The sequence below is a fragment of the Periplaneta americana genome, chromosome 16 (assembly GCF_040183065.1).
Source record: "Periplaneta americana isolate PAMFEO1 chromosome 16, P.americana_PAMFEO1_priV1, whole genome shotgun sequence".
NCBI classification, from domain to species: Eukaryota; Metazoa; Arthropoda; class Insecta; order Blattodea; family Blattidae; genus Periplaneta; species Periplaneta americana.
Window position 1 is genome coordinate 188,819,992 of NC_091132.1, and position 26,027 is coordinate 188,846,018.

Sequence of the window (26,027 nt, forward strand, 5' to 3'; positions counted from 1 at the left end):
GCGTGCATACATTCACACACTGACACACATATACACGCAAAATATCCAACAAGTATTTGTCCATCTTGTATCATACAGGACTCCACCAATCTAGGAATGTATTAGGATGAGGGAAACTGGGATATGAAAACAAAAGGTTCAATGAAGGAGAAAGAAAATTTTACTAAAAGGACCCATCATCTGTCAACCCTTTAACCAAAACTTCGAAAATAGCATTAAAATGTAGGACGTTTTTGTTCTTCTTTCTTCTATAAAGGAGTTCCAGACTACAAAGAATGAACACAATGAGTTCCTTCGTAACTTGGAACAAGTAAAAGAAAAATGTCCCTATGCCCAGCACTTGTGACAACATATCTGATACATACCGGTACTATGACAATCATTGACTTCATGGGCAGTCAAAACATCAAAATCTTCAGAACTTTCAACAGCCGTAAAACAATGTGCACGTTATACTGGAAGGAAAGAGACTATAAATTAGAAAAAAAGCACATAATAAGTTATACTGTAGATTTCTTTTATCTTCTGCACATAGATAATAAGTAACATATTTACTTACTTCGTGTAAAAAGCTCGAATGTTGCAGCTGCTCTTATCTATGCAAATGGACGTCAATGAACGTTACACCAACACAAAACTCTGTTTTAATTATATATTCTCAATAAACCGAATTTACAAGATATAAACAGTTCTAAAAGTCCCATAAATACAGTCTATATAACAATGCAATCAAAATTTACAACTGCCTTCATAAAATATATATAATATAATATATCCTTCAATACATTTATATAAACAGGAAAAAGATTTCCCACTTCCCCCCCCAAGTTAAAAAGGGGAGGAAGGAGGGAGGGTAGCACCAATTTCCTGAGGTGATATTTCAGGGGTGCCAACTGCTGAGCAAATGTTCAATTGCTCACCCACAATCATGGGTGCCAACTGTTATGCAAACCCTTCTACTTCACCAGCTGCAATGTCAGTGATGTAGACCGGGCAGTATACATTTCTTGTAAAGTTGTGTGTAGTGAATTGTTGGTAAGTGCAATATGGGGCCTGTTTCACAATCTGAGTCTGTAAAGTTGAACTTTACAAAGAGAGTCAAATCTGTTGCATACTTTACAAGTGTTTTGTTTCACAATGAAGGAATAATTTTATAAATATGTATATTTTACTTGTAAAGTCAGCATATTTTCTACAATTTTATTATTGTCCTTAAGCCTTGACTCCACTATTAAACATTTAACAACATGTTAAATATAACATGTTGAATTTAACATGTACAGAGCGTTCGCCTACGGGTGAGGCCAGGAAAGCGGCATGTACTGATACGCCGCTTTGTGCGCGCAGTTGTTGAGACACGCTCGACAATCAAGGTCATCAAGGTCGACAAGTTATCAGTTGTGAGCCAGATGTTGCAGTATTTAACACGTACAGTGCAGTTTCTTGACACAGTTGCTTAAATATTCAGCGTGTGTGTAAAATTTGTTAAGAATGCAAAACGCAAAATTCACGCTTGAACAGTTTTTATGTATGCTGCATATGTGAAAACAGTCATGTAGAGAGGTGCGTAGGCAATTTGAAGTGAAATATCCGGGTGCTCCAATTCAAGGTAGAGAAACTGTTAGACTCTTGTTAACAAATTAAGGACAACAGGGTCGATAAATGCTACAATTCCTAAGCGAAAACAAAGAGTATTGATGGGAGAAAAAATTTATGAAATCAGTGCATAATTTACACGCTCTCCTAATAAATCTCTAAGACGTGTTTCACAGGAAGTTAGTGTTTCAAAAACATCAGTCTTTAAATTAAAACCCTACAGAGTATAGTATAGAAAGTGGAAGCTTACGGATAGACGATTCCCGCAAGCGACACCGCAGGCAGGCCGCTTTCCTGGCCCCACCCGTAGGCGAACGCTCTGTATATGGACATTTCAAGTCTCACTTGACTTAACATGTTGAATGAGTATGTTGAAGTTAACGCTTTTAACATGTTAGCATGTTTTCCAGCAGCAGTGGAAAACATGTCAAGTCAATTCATTTGCTTGTGCAGTGTTGGTACAGTTCGGTAAAGTTCGTACAGTTTCCATAGCAACAACTAACTTCCGATTTTGTGGCGCGTATCTTGATCATTTTTATCTATGATTTTTATACCATCATTGGTCCTTGGTGTTGGCTGTAAGTTGTTCGAAGTAATGGAACGGACGAAACAAAACACGTTAGAATAAAATTAATGCACTGATGGAAAGGCCTTGTTTGTGGGATGTGTCTGCAAAAGAATACATGGGCAAAACTAAGAAGGCCGACTGTTTTAGAGGACTGGAATTATTATTTAATTGTTCTCGAGAATACAATAGAGAGTTTTCGCACTCCTGTCGTACGCTAAATGTTAATGCAATGTTGACGTCAGTAATGGTCGTATTTGGTGATGTATGTTAACGTTCGTAAAACTTTGGACATGTCGTAGGTCCTATGATAATCGTGCTGTAATTTTTTTAATTGAGGTGAAATGGCTGCTCTTAATTGTGTCTTTGTTTGATGTAACAGTAAGTATTTTTGCAGTACTATATTAAAATCGTGTTCTGACATTCTCAGCGAGGTTTTGAATCCAAATCGATCTTCAACTTTAAGCTTTAAGCTCGTTTAGAATGTCTTCTGCATTGTGTCTTTTACAAAGATATTGCTGCACTCACATTCTCATTTTCTTCCTTTTCAAAGCCTTGTAACAAGCAATAGAGGCAATTACATAAGTCAAATCATCATCTGAGTCCATTGTCCAAGGTTTGAAAATAAGACACTACCTATGGACTGTTTATGATGGACTACACAAAGAAAGTCAAGTTTAACATGTTTTAGTGTGGACAAAGTGTTAAATGAAATTAGCATTAACATGTTCAATCAACATGTTGGGATGTTAACAGTAAACAATTTAACATGTTGTTGTTAAATGTTTAATAGTGGAGACGAGCCTTTAGGGTTGCAAGGAGTAGTGAAATGCATTTTATAACCTCTCCTACTCAAATCCCATCTTCACCTTCCCATGATGCAACCTATTTTTAACAAACGAGGCTATGGGGACCAAATCACAGTTGTATAACTTTTCCATCATAAATAGAGGAAATGCCATTTCAGCATGCTAACCTATCATGGCATGCACCAGTGTCCCCTAAGTAGTGAAGAGGGGATATGGTCGGTAGAGTTGTCTGACAATCCTCCTGGCTAGGTTATATGGACCGCTAACCAACGGCAGGTGTGGTCCTTCAAACAATTTGAGAGCTGTGTGTAGTGATATAACTGCCATAATATAAAAATATGCTGCCTACATTAAAATGGTTGTACTTTTTGCTACAACTCTCTCTTATTTTGGAGAGCAAGATGGTTAATAGCTTAATTGCCAAGAACTCAGTATTAGTTAAGAACAATAATATTCAAGTGTGAAACAAAAATGACTCCCAATATCCTTAAAATAAAAAAGTATACTTTTGAAACAGCCAATCAGTTCAAATATCTTGGTGTTTTGATAGACGATTCTAATGACAGAGAATATGAAATACTTTAACAGACTACAAAATGCAAACAAAACTTTTTATGCTGTTCACAAATTATCTTCCAGTTTTTTAACCAGCAATTTGAAAATCATTTTGTACAGAACACTAATCCAACCTGTACTATTATATGGATCGGAAACATGGAGCTTAACTGAAAAGGAAAAACACAAATTAATGGTTTTTTGAAAACAAAGTGTTGAGGAAAATTTTTGGTCCAATTTTTGACTCGCTTGAAAACAAGTGGAAAATTCGACATAATGATATCCACAAACTTTATAATCAACCGTCAATTTTAGATGTAATACGGACCAGAAGATTAAATTGGGCAGGACATGTTATACGTATGGATGACTGCAGCAACACCTTTAACAACAGAAGGCCACTGGGAAGACCTCGAAGTGGATGGAAAGATGAAATTCAGAAGGAATGGATGGAAATGGGAATTACCAACTGGAAGGAACTAGCAAAAGACAGAACAGAGTGGAAACGTTTTGTGAAACTGACATGGAGTCGACATGCTTCATAACGTCCTTTGATTGATTGATTGATTAAGTGTGAAAAGTTTGAAATTCCAACAAATTATACATAAAAGAAATAAATATTTGAATCGGTTATTGTTGAAAGGAACTAAGTCCACTTTTTAAAGTTTTGAGATAATCGAAAAATACTGATTTGTGAATAATCTATCGAAGATTAAACCATAATATATTGTACACATGAAATATATGTGTAAAATATATTTCGGTTTAATCTTCGATAGATTATCCACAAAACAGTTTTTTTCGATTATCTCAAAACTTTAAAAAGTGGACTTAGTTCCTTTCAACAATAACCGATTCATTTATTTAAAGTCAGACCTAAGGATGTATCTCCAATCCATTGGATTATACTTCAGTATTAGTCAACCTGCCTGGAAAATCTAAATCAGATACACATACAGAAATTTTGAAATGCTCAGGCCTTAGAATGTTAAGCAAGAAGTATACTGAAGAAGAATGGCTGATGTTATATAAAGATGGGTCCAAATTTAACGAAATTGTAACAGGGACTGGTGTATACAGTCAATAAATTCATCTGGCTGTACATCCAGCTCAAGCAGTGAACCCGGGTACTGTTAATCTGTAAGCATACTCTCTATTCAAACCTATGGTTAAAAACTAAACAAAAACCAGTTGAATTTGAAATTCGGCATAGAAAGTGGAGATGGCTGGGACATACACTTCGCTGACCTCCAGATGACCTGCCAGGAAGGCATTGGATTGGAATCCGCAGGGCAGCAGAGGAATTGGCAGACCCAAGATAACATGGAAACGAACTGTTCTCAAAGAAGCAAAAATGATGGGGAAGACATGGAGTGAGATTAAGGCGTTGGCCAGGAATAGAGTCAGATGGAGAAGCTTTCTGAGAGCCCTATGTTCCACCTAGGAATGATGGGAATATTGATTGATACTCTCTATTCTGTAAATCATTCATTCATTCATTCAATAAATGAAACAGATTCAAAATATCTCTTTCGCCAATTTTGCCGAAAACTGTTGTACTAAACATACATAGTTCTAAGTCCATAAACTCTCTGATTCACTTCACTAGTAACACAATGATTTTTTTCTCTGAGCAAAAGGTCGGGCAACAAAGAATATACATAAAGAAATGCTGCCTCGTATGGTGAGCATTGCCTGTCACATCAAGTTGTCCATAACTGGATGCAGAAGTTCTCTGAAGGGTGGACAAGTATCAAACACTGATTGGAGATTGTCACGGAGGCAAATGTGCAACAGATTGGTGACTTGATCCGAGAAGACAGGAGAAAGGGGACATGTGCTAGCCCAGATAGTAACAGATAATGAGTTTTGGGACTATCATTACCGACCTGATGAAGCTGTACTTGGGCATGGTTTCAATTATTCCCGCTTGGGCTGATTATTTGCTTGGGTTCATTGAGGTAAGGCGAATGTCAGGTAATGTATGATGAATCCTAGACCTTGTCTCGCCAAATACCATCTATCAATGCTAAATAACCTAATAGTTGATAAAATGTCGTTAAATAATAACCAAACAAAATTACCAACCCGAGACAAAGCATACATCCATGCTTGGATCAAGTTGCCAATGGCACACTCGTGAAAAAGTTCCGCCATCTTGCAACTGCTGCTTCTTTGTTATGTTTGTAATAATAGTGCCATCAGTGATAGCTGCAGATACCTCATTAAAAATGTAAGTCGCTAATGTTCGTCCGAGTGATTATGTCGCAGGGTCGTCGAAATGGGGGAAATCATGCGACAGTTACTTACTTAACAGGGCCATTTTCTTTAAATTACTTTAAAGGTACTGGGTAGAGCTGGTAACAGTATTTTCGCGTATAAATATGAAAAAATATTTTTTTTCCTCTGTTTCTATCGAATACAAACTAATGTCCTTTCCACGGTGTGAGCTGGCAACAGAAACAAAATTATCTTTCATTGTTTTAATATAGACATGGTAGAAAGAAAAGTCTATTGAATTTGCGATTGTCAACAGTTGGGAACACCTATTACAAAAAGTTCTAATCTCAAACTTTTCAAACTTTCCCCCCCCACAGCTCGAGTATGCTACAAAAAATGCTAGTCTCAAAAATTTGCCACCCCGGGCCATAGTCCATGTTGGCCCAAGCGTAATATGGCCCTGAGAAGAAGACACTTCCACAGATCTCTGTGGATATCATGTTACCATTAAATGCAGGGAGGAAGACGAAGAAGTAACAGCTTTCTAGCTAGCAAGATTTAAATATGGGAATATCTTCTAAGGCTCGGAAGTTGATGAAATATCTTTTTTTTTTTTCCTGAGACATCACAATGCAGGATGTAATATAAACTCGTTTTACTTCAACACGAACCAATATACCCTATTTTTATTTTATATTTTTTAGTCTGTTATTATCTATTGGTCATTTTTTACGAAATGTTATACTTTTTCTTGCATTTTTACTTCTGAACGGATATTTTTCTTTTGCGGTGTAGTCATAGTCTATATTCGAGAACCTACTGCAGATTGCATCATACAGATATTTTCCTTATGGTTGCATCAGCCTTGATTCCTGATCACGTGTTTTACGCAACAGAACAAATACGCTGCAGTGCCCGCAGTCAGCATATTGTATCTCACAAGTGAAGATGTAAAAATGCTGAAAGTAAAGCAATCGGCGATCTTCAAACTCGAGACCCTACAAATGGCGATAGCTCTTTACTGCAATGCTAAATAAGAGAAAAGTCTGGAAATTTCGTTTCTCCTAATATTTAAATGTGCATTGGCGTAATATCGGAGACATTCAATATGATTATTGTCATTATTATTATTATTATTACTAAACTTTAAAATTAAATTATGTTTTACTTAACAACGCTCGCAACTGTCGAAATTATATCAGCGTCACCAGTGTGCTGGAATTTTGTCCTGCAGGAGTTTTTTTACATGCCAGTAAAGCTAATTTAAGCACACTTAAATGGGCCGAGATCGAACCCCCAACCTTGGACACAAAGGTCAGCACTCTACCGAATGTGGCACTCAGGCTGATTATTATTATTATTATTATTATTACCACTATTATTATTATTATTATTATTATTATTACTATTATTATTATTATTATTATTATTATTATTATTATTACTATTATTATTACTATTATTATTACTATTATTATTATTATTATTATTATTATTATTATTACAATAGAGTCTCGATTATCCGACTTAATGTGAACCAAAACTACCTCGGATAAGCAAAAACTCGGATAAAATGGATGGTTACTGGAAAAACTGTGTTTTCTACTAGAAATTAGACAAACTCTTTACTTAATAGACTAAACAGAATGAACAAATCAGGTTAATATGGACTCTAGGCATTTAAAAACAGTACGTATACTGTATACGTCACTGTTCGTTAACAGAAAACCACAATTTAAGTCACACAGAGTTAGTGTGCACTCGAAGTTGGTTGCTTTACGGTTGTCAGCCCACTTTGAGGTCTGTGGATACAGAGGGAAAAATTGGATCTGTGTCTGGTAGAGTTCCGGGGTAGCTCAGTTGGTAGAGCGTTGGTAAGTTTAACCAAAGGTCCCGGGTTCGATGCCCGGCCCCGGAACAATTTTTCCTTCGAAATTATTCAAATCAACTTTACAGGGAGTTATACCTGAAAGATTAATTTGCATAATACACGTCACTGTTCGTTGACAGAAAACCACAATTTAAGTCACACAGAGTTAGTGTGCACTCAATGTTGGTTGCTTTACAGTTGTCAGCCCACTTTGAGGTCTGTGGATACAGAGGGAAAAATTGGATCAGTGTCTGGTAGAGTTCCCGGGTAGCTCAGTTGGTAGAGCATTGGTACATTTAACCAAAGGTCCCTGGTTTGATACCTGGCCCCGGAACAATTTTTCCTTCGAAATTATTCAGTACGTTTACTTTAAAAAAAGCAATTAATATGCAATACTGTATAGTACTGATGGAAACGTAACCATTATTTACAGTATAGATGGAGCTCGGATAACATGGAACCTCGATTAATCGAAACTAGGATAATCGAGACTCTGTTGTACTATTAAAACCTTGGTCATTTTTTAAATTTTAATGTCACATTTTCAGAAATTTAACATCATTTTATCGGTCATTTCTCTGTTATTTTTAGGTCATCAACTTCCGAGCCCTTCTTGCAACTCTCTGACGTAACACACAAAGACGAGCAATCTGTCATGACGTCATCAGGTCAGCTGGCAGGTGGAAGAGAGCAAAGAAACCACAAACATCTAATAATCTGCCAGCTCATGCATTTGCTAAGGCACTGGGTTACACAGTTGGCACCCCTGCATCACAGTTGCAAGCCTGGCTATCACAGCTGAAATGCGACGCACACAGGAAGCAGGGACAGGGAAAGGGCCAGGGTCTCAGCTGAGTACATCATCAGTCTTGGAGAGCCTCACTGCGAGAGGCCGAACACCTTCAGAGCATTGAACGCAGTGGCCAGCGCCACCTCCTCGGCTGGCTTGCGCATGAACGCTGCTATCATCTCCACAATGGCAGGCAGCGAACACGGCTCATTGCGCTGGAACGTGCAGTAACGCTGCAGGAACGTCAGCGACCTGCAACATACAGACGGCACTTCTAAACAGCAGCAGCTCAAACACTAACGCTCAAAAGTCTTTTGTAAGAGATAAATACTGAAATCATATTGGTATGGGTATACTAGAATTAAATGGACACATTCTGAAAGGGTTTGCTCTAGAGTATGCCATTATGAAAGTCCAGGATAACAGAGAGGATTTGGAATTGAACGGGTTACATCAGCTGCTTGTCTATGCGGATGACGTGAATATGTTAGCAGAAAATCCACAAACGATTAGGGAAAACACGGGAATTTTACTGGAAGCAAGTAAAGAGATAGGTTTGGAAGTAAATCCCGAAAAGACAAAGTATATGATTATGTCTCGTGACCAGAATATTGTACGAAATAGAAATATAAAAATTGGAAATTTATCTTTTGAAGAGGTGGAGAAGTTCAAATATCTTGGAGCAATAGTAACAAATATAAATGATACTCGGGAGGAAATTAAACACAGAATAAATATGGGAAATGCCTGTTATTATTCGGTTGAGAAGCTTTTGTCATCTAGTCCGCTGTCGAGAAATCTGAAAGTTAGAATTTATAAAACAGTTATATTACCGGTTGTTCTGTATGGTTGTGAAACTTGGACTCTCACTTTGAGAGAGGAACATAGGTTAAGGGTGTTTGAGAATAAAGTGCTTAGGAAAATATTTGGGGCTAAGAGGGATGAAGTTACAGGAGAAAGTTACACAACACAGAACTGCACGCATTGTATTCTTCGCCTGACATAATTAGGAACATTAATTCCAGACGTTTGAGATGGGCAGGGCATGCAGCATGTATGAGTGAATCCAGAAATGCATATAGAGTGTTAGTTGGGAGGCCGGATGGAAAAAGACCTTTAGGGAGGCCGAGACGTAGATGGGAAGATAATATTACAATGGATTTGAGGGAGGTGGGATATGATGATAGGGAATGGATTAATCTTGCTCAAGACAGGGACCTATGGCGGGCTTATGTGAGGGCGGCAATGAACCTCCAGGTTCCTTAAAAGCCAGTAAGTAAGTAAGTCATACTGAAAGGGTATATATATTTTGTCAATACATTTATCTTGAAATACATAAATACTGTCCTGCTTTTTGCTGGCTCTGAAATCTTTGTTACACCCCTTGACTAGTGAAATAGTCTGTGGATAGGGAGAGGAGAACAACAAGGATGCCCTTTATCGCCTACCCTGTTCAACATCTACTTGGAGAATTTAGTGAAGAAGTGTTTTCAGAACATGAGAGGAGTGATAGTAGGAGGAAGAAGAATAAAGTGCATAAGAATTGCTGATGATATGGCGTTGTTAACAGAAGAGGAGATGACACTAAAAGATATGCTACTGCAGCTAAATGACAGCTGTGAGCAGAATGGGATGAAGACTGAAAAAAAAAAAAATAGAGATGGTAAATGTGCGAATTCGAAATGAGGTACTATAGTCCCGTCGCTCTAATTTCCAGCAGTCAATTACGTTGCAGGTTGGCTACATTTAAACGTGTGCGTCTTGCGATTCGTTGATGAAGATGTTATGAAGTTCCTAAGGCTCGATAAATACTTAATATAATCGTCCGCCATTTTGGCGTTTTCGCTGGCATTCGCAGAAAGCACACGAGGACGTTATTTACCGCTCAATTATTTGCTGAATTATAGTGCGTTTGATTTATTATCATAGGAGCTATGACATGATAATGTTTAATGGTGTGGCAAATAGATTCCTCATATGGTAGCTGCACAACGAAAGAACAAAAATGGCGAACAATACTACCTACTTAGACTTTATAGAGCCTTCACTTCCTAAGACGTAAGCAAAGAGGAGGAGTCATGCTGGGAATAACAGCGTCGCGACTATAGAACAAGTGGATAGTTTAAAATATTTGGGATGTACTATAAGCAGTAACATGAGCTGCTGGAGGATAGCAATGGGAAAGGAAGCTTTTAATAGAAAAAGAAGATCTTCTGTAGACCTCTGGAGACAGAACTAAGGAAGAAACTAGTGAAGTGCTTAGTGTGGAATGTGACATTGTATGGGGGCAGAAACATGGGCATTACGACGAAGTGAAGAGAAGCAACTAGAAGTATTTTAAATGTGGATATGGAGAAGAATGGAGCATGTGAAATGGACAGACAGAATAAGAAATTAAAAACTGATCAGGAAGAGAGAAAGAAACTGCCTGGGTCATTGACTAAGAATGGTGTCTATTGAAGGATGTGCTGGAAGCAATGTTGAACTTTGAGACAGAAGAAGATATCAGATGATAAACAAATTAAGATATATGGATTGCATGCGAAGACAAAGAGGAATGTGGAAAATAGGGAAGATTGGAGAATGACGGGTTTGCAGTGAAAGACCTGCTCTTGGGCAGAGAACTATGAATGAACTACATTAATTGGAAAACAAACACTGGGGTTTACCTCTCGGTGAGCGCCTCCTTGACGTGTGCGGGCAGTTTGGAAGCACGCGTGTTCGGGTACATGAACGGTGAGTCAGTCTCCACCAGCAAGCGGTCAAGAGGCACAAGCCCGTCCTCCAGGATCTTGCGCACGCCGTTGTCTGACTTGTCCTTGCAGAGGTAACCAGTCATGCCCAGGTACAGACCCAGGTCCAGATAAGCACGTGCCTGCTCCGCAGTGCCCGTGAAGCAGTGGATCACAGCCGCGGGCAGGCGGTCGCGGTGCCGACACAGAACATCCAGCACATCCTGGTGCGCGTCACGCTCGTGCAGGAGCAGTGGCTTGCCCAGCTCGCATGCCAGCTCCACCTGCAACACACGTCACTATATTAGGACCTGTTTCAGTTAAGCAAGTTTGGTTAAGCAGGGTTTTACTGTACTGAGTAAATGGTAACTCAAATTTAAGAATATTGTGACAGCCACCTCGAGACTCGAACACGCGTCCCGCAAGAGTCGCGCGGGAGTCGACACGGGCCCCACGGAGCACTGGGGGGGGGGCGCGGCATGGAGAGGAGAAACGGCGGCATTCTGGGCCGCGGGAGAGAGGGGAAGTAGCAGCTGGTGACTGAGGAGAAAGATCCAGAGAAGTCTGGATATCCGTTATCTTCTAGGCATCTGTCGACCGACCGCGAACTCTCGAGAAACTATGGCTTCGTTATAAACACAATGCGCAAGTGAACGCGAGTCATTCAGCCCGTCAGTAAGGCAGTGTGTTAAAGTCAGTGGAGAGCAAGCCAGACAGTCTTGTGTAGCAGTGAAGCCAGCTTCGAGACCAGAGCGCGACTTGAGTTGTGTCCGTAACTGTGGAGCCTGAAGCCCGGAGTTCGAGTGCAGTGGACCGCAGTTGGGGGACCTGAGTTCAAAGTGCAGCGGATCGTCTCTGAAGGTCTGGGGTTCGAGATTCTGTGAACGCGAGTGACTGAGCTAGAAGAACTAGCCAAGACAAACGAGCTGTGAACTGAGAACTGACAGTTCTGTGTTGTAAATAGTGCTTTGTGAATATTAGTAACTGTGGAGCCTGAAGCCCGGAGTTCGAGTGCAGTGGACCGCAGTTGGGGGACCTGAGTTCAAAGTGCAGCGGATCGTCTCTGAAGGTCTGGGGTTCGAGATTCTGTGAACGCGAGTGATTGAGCTAGAAGAACTAGCCAAGATAAACGAGCTGTGAACTGAGAACTGACAGTTCTGTGTTGTAAATAGTGCTTTGTGAATATTAGTTAAGATTAACAGTTCATTGTTGTTCGTAATAGTCCAAGTAAATTGTCATTGTCGTTTGTGGAGTGCAATAACGAACGCTGTGTTGCTGTGCGGAGAGCAAATCCCATTGTTGACGGGAGTGAAATTAAATTGTAGAGAGTGATAATTATTGTTGAGATAATAAAATTACATTGTTGTTTAGTATAAGAATTTACAATATATCGTAAATATGTAATATCAAAATTGCACAGGGAGTTAAAAATTGTTATTTATTGTTAGAAGAATTTAAATGTATAGCTCGCGCAAGAAACGATTACCGAAAACCAATGGTGGCGTTGCTGTCTGTTTTGACGTGTATGTAGGCACGCCGAGGGGGGAGAGGTGCGAGCCGATGGAAGTACTGTCTCTTCCAAGAAGATGAACAAATGAGGACATCGCTGTAGAAGTAAAGAACGTAGCAAGAGAAAAATTTGAAGCTAATTAAACGCGCAACATAAGTTATGAATGAAATAATAATACCGTGCGATACAAGACACGCATTCACATGCAATGGAACGAACTAAAGTCGTAAGGTAACTATCACAACGCAAGACTGATTCTATCGATGTCATTTCTCTTCCGACTGTACTCTCGAATATCATTCAAGTTATCTCGTGACCTTTCCTCTCGCCCGCTCTTCCTTATCGCAGTGTTTGATTCGCATTCCTTCCGTCGGTATTTCGTGGTTGCGAGACCTATAGTAAGAAATTAATTGTGCAAATGTACATCGGTAGATATTGGGCAGCACAATGACTTAGGAGCCATCTTCGCAATTAAAACAGGGAGGAGAATCGAACTTCACTATTAATAAATTGCCAGTTCCAGAATGGTGAGTCAGATACTAACATATACTGTTTTCGCTGTAAGAAAAATCCTAATGTAAACATAAGCACGTTGCTGTCATACCCGTGATTGGCTCCCAGTCGAAACACTCACATGGCGCAGGAAAATATAGTTCGTATTTGGAAACCACAATCTTTTATTATTTGAAAATAAAAAATTGAATTCTAGTTGTTAAATACGATGAAACATTTAACTTCACTCATGTGTAAAACGCTACGTAAAAGAAAAGCTACTTTTATATTTCGTTATGTACTATGAACGCGGATGAATACCAACAGTAATACCGAGCTGGCGTCACTTGAGCTTGTAGTTGTTCACGTAAGTTAGTATTGAAGTATGGCTTCTGTATCCTCAACTGTCCATTGTGAAGACATAAGACTTAAAAATAATTTAATTGTCGTAATTATAAAGTAAATGTTTCCTAAACAAATGAATTCATAGTAGTGAGGTTAGGTCTACTTGACGAGTAACGGGAAATGTTTAACAAGAAACAGAACGTACAACAGTAGGCGGGAACATGTACTGAGAATCTATGGCGCCAAACAGTGACCAGTGAAGCCTCACTTCAGTCACGTGCTATTATTTACATTAGGATTTTTCTTACAGCGAAAAGATTATAGGTCTACTTGTATTGATTTTGCATGCTCTATTATTATTATTATTATTATTATTATTATTATTATTATTATTAACATCATTATTATTACCAATATATTATTATTATTATTATTATTATTATTATTATTATTATTATTATTATTTTTTTTTTTTTCAGTCTTCGTCATCAGTCGTCAATCTCATATCCTACATACAAAAAATATTACGAGTCGCCACTGACTGAAATGTGAAAAGAGAGAAACTGAAATATTCAGAGAAAATGTTCCCTTATTGTTTGCTGTCAGCACTTACCTGTTTCTCGAACACCTCCTTCTGCACATCAACAGGCGAGAAGTCTCGATTGTAGTCCAGCCCACACTCCCCAATGGCCACGCACTCTGGGCTCATGGCCACCTCACGCAGGTCCTCCAAGTAGCCCTCCGTCCATGACTTGGCATCGTGAGGGTGGATCCCTGTTAACGAACAGCAATATTTACTTTTTTGTTTCTGTTTATGTATTACTTCACTAATATCTTGTTTTGTTTCATTTCTTTATTATTTGGTTATTTTAACGACGCTGTATCAACTACAGGGTTATTTAGTGTCGAGGAATTTGTGATAGCAAGATGGCATTTGGCGAGATGAGGCCGAACTTTTGCTTTAGGTGCAACTAAAAGTAAAATAAGGATTACTTCTGATTTTTAATGTTTTTGATCATTCAGTGAAATTGACAAAAGAGCTAATGACAAGTCTGGATATATTACCGGAAATGGATAAAATAAAAAGGGGTAGAAATCACTGACAATACTACAGATAGACTTACCAACTTTCGTAAGTAAAAATTAGGGACTCAAACATTAGTGACAATTTTATTGTACTAATTATTTCCACTTATCAATTCACATATTCAACAGCAGTACTTTTACAACAGTAAGTTATGTGTATATATATATATATATATATATATATATATATATATATATATATATATATATATATATATATATATATAAAGCAGCCACCGGCATGGCTCAGTTAGTTAAGGTGCTTGCCTGCCGGTCTAAAGTTGCGTTCGGGCGCGGGTTCGATCCCCACTTGGGCTTATTATCTGGTTGGGTTTCTTCCGAGGTTTTCCCTACTCGTAGGATGAATGTCAGGTAATCTAAGGCGAATCCTCGGCCTCATCTCGCCAAATGCCATCTCGCTATCACCAATCTCATCGACGCTAAATAACCTCGTAGTTGATACAGCGTCGTTAAATAACCAACTTAAAAAAATATATATATATATAAAGCTTACCAAAATGACTACAAAACAAGTTGAAAAATAGTATAAATTTGTGATAGAAATGTTAACTCGGAAACTAGGAACCCATCATTTTGATGTAATTAATAACCAAATATAAAGTAACCTAACTTAACGTATGCAAAACTAATCCGAACTAACATAACCTCATTCTACCTACACAAAAGATTCTAGCCACTCTTCTCGGAAAACACAGAGACGTTTACGTGATTTATCACCAGAACTATCAGATCTTATCACACTTGAGGGGCTACGTATTTTACAAGTCTTTGTTGTTGTCCTCGTTGATCTCTATATCTATCTTAGAAGTGGTCGTAATTTTTTTTTTTTTTCCGCCAAAACCAATGACGCAAACTAAAGTCAAAGTAGCCTACATAAGATGAGCTCAGAGCATAGATGATTCAGTAAGTCGTCTTTGTTCCTGCAATAACTCCTATGTAACATATTTATCGATTTTCAGATTTTTGCTCTATTAAATACCTTACATAGTGATACAGCAAATAATAAAATCTGCTGTATGTAGTTATATTTCTTTGTTTCGAAAATGTAAGAATTCACAGTCTCCTATGTACGGCTGCCATAGGATGAATAAATGTGTTTTCTCCTCCTACTGAACAATTTTATATCTTGCACATAGGAGTTATTGCAGGAACAACGACGAAGAATACTATAGGCTGTGATCAAAACTGCCCTAACGTGAATATTATGATCATTGCAACTGTCACTCTGTTGACACGTCAATCAGAATTAAATTTCTGCCTTAGACATTCATACTAGAGTCATTTCTCCATTTCGTCACATATTGGAAGCATGCATGTATGAGAATGTGGGCTCCAGATTAAATCCAATAATATGAGAGGAACGAAAATCAGCTGTAAATGTCTAATATGCCATGAAATCGGGACTTTTGATTTGTGTGCAAATTATTTCAGGATGCAGGACACAATAGTCGAAATACGGGACAGTTGGTAAGCCTAACTATAGCGAAAGTGAATAAATTTTATGAAGATGACGAATACAGTAGACAGAGTCCTGAGACTGAAGATTACTACAAACCTGAGATTTGATCATTGCCAGAGAATTCCAGGGACTCGAAAATTTCACAAATTTCATAATGTTGCTGAAAACACTATCAGATGTTACCTGAGAGCAAAATGAGAATGTGAAGATCATTCTATTCGCAAGATTGTACATCTGAGTTTACAGCTACAGAACACTGTTGCATACATCTATGATGGATCATAGAAATTGAGGACATCAGTTTAATAAACAAGAATGTTTATGTGTTGTTCTATCGCCCAGCAGGTCCAAGAACCTCCTTCAAGAAGTCAGCTGCTGACAGGAAACATCTGCCTTGGACAGGGTTGCCAACTTTAGAGGACGGAAATTCAGGACACATCAATCAATCTTCTTAATGTATCCAGCTGTTTGCTGACAACATAAAGTCCACTATAGTCCACTGTAGTATATTCAGTTGTTGTTTTTCACGAGAAATGAGGGGTATTTTGATCGGTGTTCATTATAGATGCCTGTTGCTAGTAGCCAGAGTTGGGGTGTAGTCAACATATACCACAGGGCTGTGTCTTCTGCAACTGGTACTGATGATTTTAATTTACTTCTTTTGTGGTTTATGGATGGACAGTACAGAAGAATGTGTTCCAGATCTTCATCATGATTATTACACCACAGACAAGTAGGATTATCAGAAATGTGAAATCGGTAGGTACAATTGAGTGACAATGTGACCTGTTCTGGCTCTATGTTTGAACATGTCTGGGCAAGTTTTTGTACATTTCCAGGTCATCTGGTTTCTTTTGTACAGACTGTAAAATTTTTCCTTTGTCAGAAGAGAGCCAATTGTTGATCCATAGGTTTGTAAAATGAGACTTTATTGAAGCAAAAGCACTGGATAGAGATATCACTTGAAGAGGTCTTGGTTGCAAATATGTTGCCTGTTTTGCAATATTATCAACTTTCTCGTTTCCAGGTATACCACAATGACTAGGTATCCATTGAAATGTTATTTTCCTTTGGAGTTCTTTTAGTTTATGTAGTTGTTTCTGAATTGGAATAATTCTATGTGCATATAGGTTTGGTACATATTTAATTATATTAAATATAGCCCTCTTGGAGTTGGTAAGTATGCAAATAGATTTTTCAGAAATTTGAGTAACACACTGAAGAGTAACAATTCAGTGTCAAGACTGGAGGAGGATGAACATGGTATGAAATAACTTTCTTGATATTTTGGAACATAATAATAATACCCTGCTCCTGATGTCCCATTATTAGGATTTAGAGATCCATCTGTATAAATTTTAAGGTGATCCTTATATGTGCAAATTCAGGACACACAAAAAAAATTAAAAAGCACATAAACTTATAATGAATTTCAATGTAAATACACTTGTATTTTGACGCTCAATTAATCAATTAGAATTGCCTTCGTGTTATTATTTGGTTGTAGCGGTGTAGCTCTATATTAAAGAACATGTCATAAGTCTGTACATATTGAAAAGCACAGGGGTTGATAAGTATACATATTGTCTCTACACTCATTATATTAACATTGTTTGAAAGAATACTTGTTGCTTCCTTTGTTTTTGTTTATTAGTTCCTTGTTTGTTCAAATATAATCAAAAAATTCTCTACATGACATATTAAAGTTCGTCTTTACCAAGAGTTCTGATTTTACAAGTTCTGGCCTCATCCGGTTCCTGTCGTCAGTTCAGAGATTCTTAATTTTTTTTAAAACTTGCTCCACATGAGCATTGCTAATTGGAAGAGCATGTATCTGTTCAGCAATTTTCTTTAAGTTTGGCACACTACGCGTCTTCAAAACAATGTCTCAGAGTTCTTGAGGAGCTGGTAGATCTTTCAGTATTGGCATCATCTCTTTCAATAGGCAATACTCTTGGTACAATGCATCACCATTTTCAAAGTCCAGTCTATATTAACATGCAATATATTCACAATTTCAGTAAGGACACTGAATGTGAAAGTATCATTAAGGCTTAGAAAAGTGATTTTCTTAAGAAGTGAAGAATCATAATCAAACCATTTTTGCAAATAGTCAATGGCCCTCTGATACACATTCAGTGCTTCCTTCTTAAAGAGATGCACATCAGAATCACTCAAGTTATTCAAATGCTGATTTACTACGAAGCCACGTCACCAATGAGTGCCACGAACTCGCTTCTGTGTTCTATCCAAAGAGCTTATAATACTTACAAACTCTTTGCTTCTATTCATCAAAAACTATATCTTATAATTATAAAATGTCTTTGGTAGTCATTGCAAACTACGTCGGATCTCTAATAATGAAATATCAATATGAAATTTCAGAATATAATATTGCATTGAACAAAATTCCGGACATTAAGCATCCTGAAAACAATTTTATTTTTTTCTGCATAGATGACTGATTTCCTGACAATCCGGAAACATTCCGGAATGTTGGCAATCCTAGCCTTGGAACTTACACAGTAACAGGCCACTCACAAGTTATTTCTGACAAATTGTCTGAAGAAATTTCTCAACTGCATACTTAACGAGTTGTTGATATTGGACTTTTTACACAAAATAGACTATCTAATTAGTGAGCATAATAACTGTATTTATATGATGATTTGTTAAACATGGCAATATTTAATCTCACAAGTAGTACTACAGCATAAACCCATTTTTCACTATTTTCTCCTTGTTGTAACTTTGGTTCCCATGGAATATCAAAGTCCAATTTTTTTTTACAGGCATCTTTCATAGACTAGTCTTTGTATTACAATTTTAGAATTTTAATTGGTCCCTCATTGGAAATATTAGGGCTCAAATTAACAGAAAAACTGAAAAACGATCATTTTTAAATTGTTCTAACTAAAAAGGGGACGAGTAAAAGAACTAAAAAATTCTTTGCTAAAGTTGTGAGTGTATCGCTGTTCTCTTATCAAAATGACAGGAATGAAATATCATTACATTCCTTCTCACAGCATAAAAAAAAAAAAAAAAAAAATCCTCTCTAATTTTTAAAATAATCAACTTTGACCTTAACTTTCAATTACTACAAAGAGAGATAGGGTAAAAAGATATAGGATATGAAATGTAGCACGGAATGTGCTGAAAATAATGGTGTTTTCCCCACCTTTCTATCATTTTTCTGAGCTGAGTTATAACATCTAATGCAAATGTTTCCAAAACCCAAAAATGTCAAGTGCCATAATACAAAAAATGGCACCTATTTTCATATGAAGGTAAATAAAAATAAACTAATACTAATTTCTATCTACTTACAGTACTATTAAAAATAAATTTACTTACTTACTTACAAATGGCTTTTAAGCCTGCTACCAGTCCCATCCTCAGCAAGATTAATCCAGTTCCTACCATCATATCCCACCTCCCTCAAATCCATTTTAATATTATCTTCCCATCTACGTCTCGGCCTCCCAAAAGTTATTTTCTCCTTAGGTCTTACAATGAACACTCTATATGCATTGCTAGATTCATCCATATGTGCTACATGCCCTGCCCATCTCAAACGTCTGGATTTAATGTTCCTAATTATGTCAGGTGAAGAATACGAGTGCAGTTCTGTGTTGTCTTTCTCCATTCTCCTGTAACTTCATCTTCTCTGTCCAAAATAGTTTCATAAGCTCCTTATTCTCGAACACCCTTAACCTCTGTTCTTCCATCAAACTGAGACAGCTTTAAGAATGGTCGAGCTAGCTATCAATTAATAATTTATTCCTGGACTACTTGGTATGGATTGACTCTAAAGCTATTATGGGAACTATTTTAACCTGTAGCCATTTGTATGATTCAGTTCCATTCAGTTCGACTCCAATACATGGAGCTAAAGAAGGCACTTGGCTTCAATTCAATCCCATTAAATGGGATAGAACCTTTACACATTCATCAAAAAAAGTTTACGTAATTAACAATGTCCACATGAGGTAGAAATTACAAGATCAAATTTGTAGTCCACACCTGTGGAGTAATGGTTAGCACGTCTGGCCGTGAAACCAGGTGGCCCAGGTTCGATTCCCAGTCAGGGCAAATTACCTGGTTGAGGTTTTTTCCGGGGTTTTCCCTCAACCCAATATGAGCAAATGCTAGGTAACTTCCGGTGTTGGACCCCATAATCATTTCACCGGCATTATCACCTTCATCTCATTCAGATGCTAAATAACCTAGATGTTGATAAAGCGTCCTAAATTACCTACTAAAATAAAAAAAAATCAAATGTGTAGAGCATTCTTAACAGTGTAAAATGGAAAATTTACCTCCCATGAATAAAGACGATTCTAATCAAAGAATGGAGTATGGTAATTCTAGAGAATAACTAGACCAAAGAGGGCACCATTTTTTATTTTACAATAAAATTCCGTACTACAAATAGTATACTAAGCATGTGGTGTTACTTTTCGGCACCCAATACTTTCCACAGAATAACCTAGAACTATTCACCTGTTGTACATAGTAGGTAATGAATGGATGTATTGCCACCATATTGTGCACATGAGTGCACTGAAATGCTCTCTTGCTGGTCCAGGTCCCGAAAGTGGTAATATTATGCCGCCTACCCATAATTCACCTCTATTACGTCTTTCATAAAGTAATGCACCTGGACCTAAAGAACAAATTTAAATACTTAGGCTACATTATGTGTGTCAGTACATTAAAATCCTTTCTTGCTGGTGCATGTCCCGAAAGGGGTAATATTATGTCATCTACCCTTAATTCACCTCTATTACGTCATTCATAAAGTAATGCAAATGGACCTACAGAACAAATTTAAATACTTAGGCTACATTACATGTGTCAGTGAACTAAAATGATTTCTTGCTGGCGTGGTCCAGGTCCCGAAAGGGATAATATTATGCTGCCTACCCATAATTCATTTCTATTACGTCATTCATAAAGTAATGCACCTGGATCTAAAGAACAATTTTAAAATACTTAGGCTACATTACATGTGTCAGTGTATTAAAATGTTTTCTTGCTGGCGTGGTCCAGGTCCCGAAAGGGATAATATTATGCTGCCTACCCATAATTCATTTCTATTACGTCATTCATAAAGTAATGCACCTGGATCTAAAGAACAATTTTAAAATACTTAGGCTACATTACATGTGTCAGTGTATTAAAATGTTTTCTTGCTGGCGTGGTCCAGGTCCCGAAAGGGATAATATTATGCTGCCTACCCATAATTCATTTCTATTACGTCATTCATAAAGTAATGCACCTGGATCTAAAGAACAATTTTAAAATACTTAGGCTACATTACATGTGTCAGTGTATTAAAATGTTTTCTTGCTGGCGTGGTCCAGGTCCCGAAAGGGATAATATTATGCCGCCTACTCATGATTCACCTCTATACATAATTCATAAAATAATTCACCTAGACCTATGGACCAAACTTAAATACCTACATTACGTGTCAGTGTATTAAAATGTTTTCTTGCTGGCGTGGTCCAGGTCCCGAAAGGGATAATATTATGCCGCCTACTCATGATTCACCTCTATTACGTCATTCATAAAATAATTCACCTAGACCTATGGACCAAACTTAAATACCTACATTACGTGTCAGTGTATTAAAATGTTTTCTTGCTGGCGTGGTCCAGGTCCCAAAAGGGATAATATTATGCCACCTACCCATAATTCACCTCTATTACGTCATTCATAAAGTAATGCAAATGGACCTATGGGCCAAACTTAAATACCTATATTACTTAGGAATAAAATATGGTGATCACTTTCACGTGTTAATTGAAGACTGTATTCTTTCTTTCTTTTCCACTTCAAACATTTGTTTTATAGAAACCTTGTACTGGGAACCACTAAGTTGTCTATACTGGCCAAACCTACATTCTAGCGAATCTGTCTGAAACTTTCCAAGCAAAACATTTAAACTTAAGATCTTCAAGGCAATAATTTACCAATGTTAGTAAACTATACGTTATGATTATTACAGCATTCATGGATTCATTTGACAATAATCCCACAATACTGTATACATTCTGTTCCATTTATGCAGCCAACTCAAAAATGTATTCAAGTATTGGACATGTTTATAATTTTCTACTGAAATAGGATACATTAAACGTTGTTTAATCTCTTGCCCTTGCCTGGGATTATACATTCCCAATCTCCTATCAATCTAATATGATTTGAATGTACAATGCAGTTTCCTTACTGTTGGGTACATCATGTTTCTTATCTGTGCTTTTCAGATCTTGAATTACATTTTCATTGAAAATCTGAAGTACAAGTTTAACATTTTGCCTTCCCATTGAAGATGAGTTTAATGCTTTCATAGTTAGCCCATAGAAATATTTTACATGTTTATCACACCCTAATTCTTGTAGTTTCCTAACACTTGGAAATGAAGCAATGTTTATGTGTTGATTTTCTGGAACAAAATCGGGAAAATTCATACAAATTTGTTCATCTTTTTGGTTAAGCCAATTATTTCTGATGCATTTTAAAATATACACTGAATCAAAAACAAAGGAATATAGGCCTGTTCTCAACAGCAGGATGTGGATATACAAATTTTAGCTCTTTATTTTGAGAAAATAGCTGTATACATTTCCTGTTGATGCTATTGTTATCAGTTATCACTAATAATACAGATAACATAAAATCCTATTTCTTCCAAAGCTACTATCACTTTCTTCAGGATTGCATATAGATTTTCTGCACATATGGTCGGACTTCACTGGCTACACTGACTACGTGTACATTTTTTAAATTTGCTAAAAGGCTGGAAATCATGAAGCAGTGTACACTAGCACAATAGGTAGCCTATAGATATTCAATTTTCTTTTTATTTTACCAAAGGTAGTCATATCAAATTGAACCTAGTGAAATTCCCTGTAGGGCTTAGAGAATCGGAATTATTCAAAATTGAAAACGTTAGTGCAAACGAAAAAACGTGTCATTTTGCAGATTTTAAAAATGAATTACATCAAAACCTAACAAGACACAATTTTTCTAAAAATGTATTTTAATTTAGACATTTGGGGAGAATGATTTCTGAAAGTTTCATAAAAAATCTGAGGAGGTCGGTTGACTGACTGGTTAGTTTGGCACAGAATGACACATGTAGGCCTAATTTGTTGTTGTTGTTTTCTAATGCCAGGCGTTAGACAATAAAATCATTTGACCTCTTGTACTCCAATATTTTTCAAAGATATTATCATGATCAGCCACTGAAGCACAGATTTTGAGGTGTTTCGAATCCATTTCTTGGTTTGAGTTGCACAATGGGCAGTTAGGGGACTGATATATTCCAATTCTATGCAGGTGTTTGGCCAAACAATCATGGCCTGTTGCCAATCTAAATGCAGCTACAGACGATTTTCGTGGTAAATCGGGAATTAACTGTGGATTATGATGCAGAGAATTCCATTTTTTCCCTTGAGATTGTGTTATCAAATTTTGTTTGTTGAAGTCTAAGTATGTAGATTTAATAAATCTTTTCGCAGAGTAATACGTAGATTTAGTAACAGGTCTGTAAGTAGCAGTGCTGCCCTTCTTTGCTAAAGCATCCGCATTCTCATTTCCCAGGATTCCATAGTGGGATGGTATCCATTGGAATACAATTCTTTTATTGAGTGATATTAATTGAGAGAGCATTTTAGTTATTTCTGCTGTTTGAGATGAAGGTGTGTGTTTAGAGGCTATTGATAGAATAGCTGCTTTGGAGTCTGACAATATAACTGCATTCTTAAATTTATTGATGTGAAATAGAAGATTCCTGAGACTTTCACTTATTGCAATGATTTCTCCATCAAAACTTGTTGTTCCATATCCAAGAGATCTACAAAGTGAGAAGAGACAGCACGTAACACCTGCACCGGCACCTTGTTCTCTGGAGATCAAAGATCCGTCGGTGTATAAATGAAGCCAGTTTTGTGGAGGGTACCTAATATTAATTGTCTCTAAAGACAATTGTTTCATTATTTCAGTGTTTACTTCTGATTTCAGTATTTCTTCTGTTAAATTTAGATTATATTCTATATTTAATAGAGTTAAAGGGTTTGGTTTAATTTGTAAGTTTTCTTTTAAATTTCGGATATTGATTTTCTGTTTTAATTCTTGAATCATGGATATGAATTTTTGTTATGAAAATAGTAAGCATATAGGCTTATGTTATTATAAGTATTAAGTCAAATAATGAACATATAACTTAACTCCAAAAAATAATATTAAACGAACAATTTATTAATGTAGAATTTTGCAGATGACATGTTTCGTGTAGACAGAATGGAACCATCGCTTATTGCAAACAAGCAATATTTGGTCCTGGTAGAATGGTTGTTAGCCAGTTTCATCTGGGGCTGCCTGGTTTAGAGTCTTAAGTGCTCTCTTCAAAGTAAGATTTTGATTTTTCCCGTGGTGTTTAATTCCTTGGGAATACGGGGATCTATCTCATTCCTGACATGCAAGACTGGGTAGGTTGGCAGTGGCCTGGGTTTGGGTTTCGCTTCAAGAATTCTTGAGGATGTATCTACATCTACATGACATGTTGTATGTTACCTGCAGTGGAATACAAGGTCCCTGGATATATCCTCGTGAGCCGCAGGGCCTCTCTGCTAGTACGCAAAGATGCACCTGTCACCATGATCTTCTGGACACCTGCAAATACGAACACGCTTCAATGATTCAGTTTGCATTTTACAATGAAAACAGGCAGAGCTGCAATGCGAAATGTCACTTAGGCTTCTAGAAATCAGCCCCGAAATAATAGCAAGATGATGCCAGAACCAGTTTTGACATCACTAGAATAACTGGATGTGGAATAGTATCATTCTATTATAGGCCTATAGAAGTTATAATATGATTGAAGCATTTAGTCAGGAAATGAACAACTTTAATTAATAGGCTATATAAGCAAATCTGGAAAAGATTATTCGGAGAAACTGCACTTAGTGTTCATTACCCTTCTTTTTTAACCTTATAAGATATAAACGTAGGCTAAGGAAAGAGAAAAATACAGACCATATTGTTTCAACAATATGTCGCATATGGTTTATAAATTTACTCTATTTTATAGAGGCTGTAGGCCTAAGTATGTGAGCGTGTATGAGCATAAACATATCTCTTTGGTAATTCGGTAGAAAACATTGGTCAATATGGCGGACGTCATCGAGGATTAGTGACAGGTTAGGTTTGGTTTGTTCAGGCTTTAGATATGCCTACAAAAAACGTACATGCAAGGCATACTAAAGACCTCAACAAACCAAACCTAATCTGTCACTGATCCTTGATGATATCATTGATGTCCTTCTTACTGACCAACGTTTTCTACCTACCGAATTACAATTTTTTTTTACTCATAACGTTAATTAAAACAAACTTGAAACATAAGAAAATATAACAAATTACGGATTCAAATGGTTGGAAAATTTATATTTTACTTTATTCTTCAATGTAAATAATAACAAAAAATATGTTAAATGTAACATACCAGCATCTTTTGCTCGCTGTATGACGGAATCCAGATCTTTCCCATACTTCTTGTTGGTTAAATTTGCACCAATATCAACTAGAATATAGTTTTCATAGCACTGTTGCATAGACACCGAAATATTTTCTGGGGAATTTGGAGAATCACTACCAAGTTCATTTGAGGCCATTCCGACCACAGAATGGAACGACCCGGCTTGAACAGGGAAGTAAAAATTGAAGTATTATGAGGTTAACCCTTTATTAGCTTTATAAAAGAAATTGCAGAGTCCTAGTAAACTCAATTATGGTAATTTCTTACAGTAATCCTATCTTCAGTAGTCCATTTTCACACCTTCTATCTAGGCTATATTTGTTAATTAGTCATTTAATTTCACAGCCTGCTTGACAATAGTTTCCAGTATCAATGATGGCCTTCCTTCCCATCAAATCAGTACAGTAAAATGACTTGGTAAAATATCAAA

General features: G+C 37.0%; 1 protein-coding gene across 1 annotated transcript; it reads right to left on the reverse strand.

Annotated features, from left to right (window-relative positions):
- Positions 1 to 638: 638 nt before the first annotated feature.
- Positions 639 to 25,976, reverse strand: LOC138692261 (3'-5' ssDNA/RNA exonuclease TatD). The gene is made up of 5 exons (XM_069815421.1): positions 25,565 to 25,976; positions 24,634 to 24,732; positions 14,098 to 14,258; positions 11,075 to 11,421; positions 639 to 8,657 (listed from the first exon to the last, which is right to left on the reverse strand). The coding sequence occupies exons 1-5, from the start codon at positions 25,731 to 25,733 to the stop codon at positions 8,495 to 8,497; spliced, it is 939 nt and encodes a 312-aa protein (XP_069671522.1). The 5' UTR covers positions 25,734 to 25,976; the 3' UTR covers positions 639 to 8,494.
- Between the last annotated feature and the right edge of the window lie 51 nt (positions 25,977 to 26,027).

Bases quoted from the DNA above. Each gene is read 5' to 3' on its own strand.
- LOC138692261 (XM_069815421.1), bottom strand. From the start codon at position 25,733: ATGGCCTCAAATGAACTTGGTAGTGATTCTCCAAATTCCCCAGAAAAT. The intron at 11,422-14,097 runs GTAAGTGCTGAC...CGTGTGTTGCAG, and splicing joins AGGAGGTGTTCGAGAAACAG to GTGGAGCTGGCATGCGAGCT. The intron at 8,658-11,074 runs GTAAACCCCAGT...TGTATGTTGCAG, and splicing joins AAGGAGGCGCTCACCGAGAG to GTCGCTGACGTTCCTGCAGC.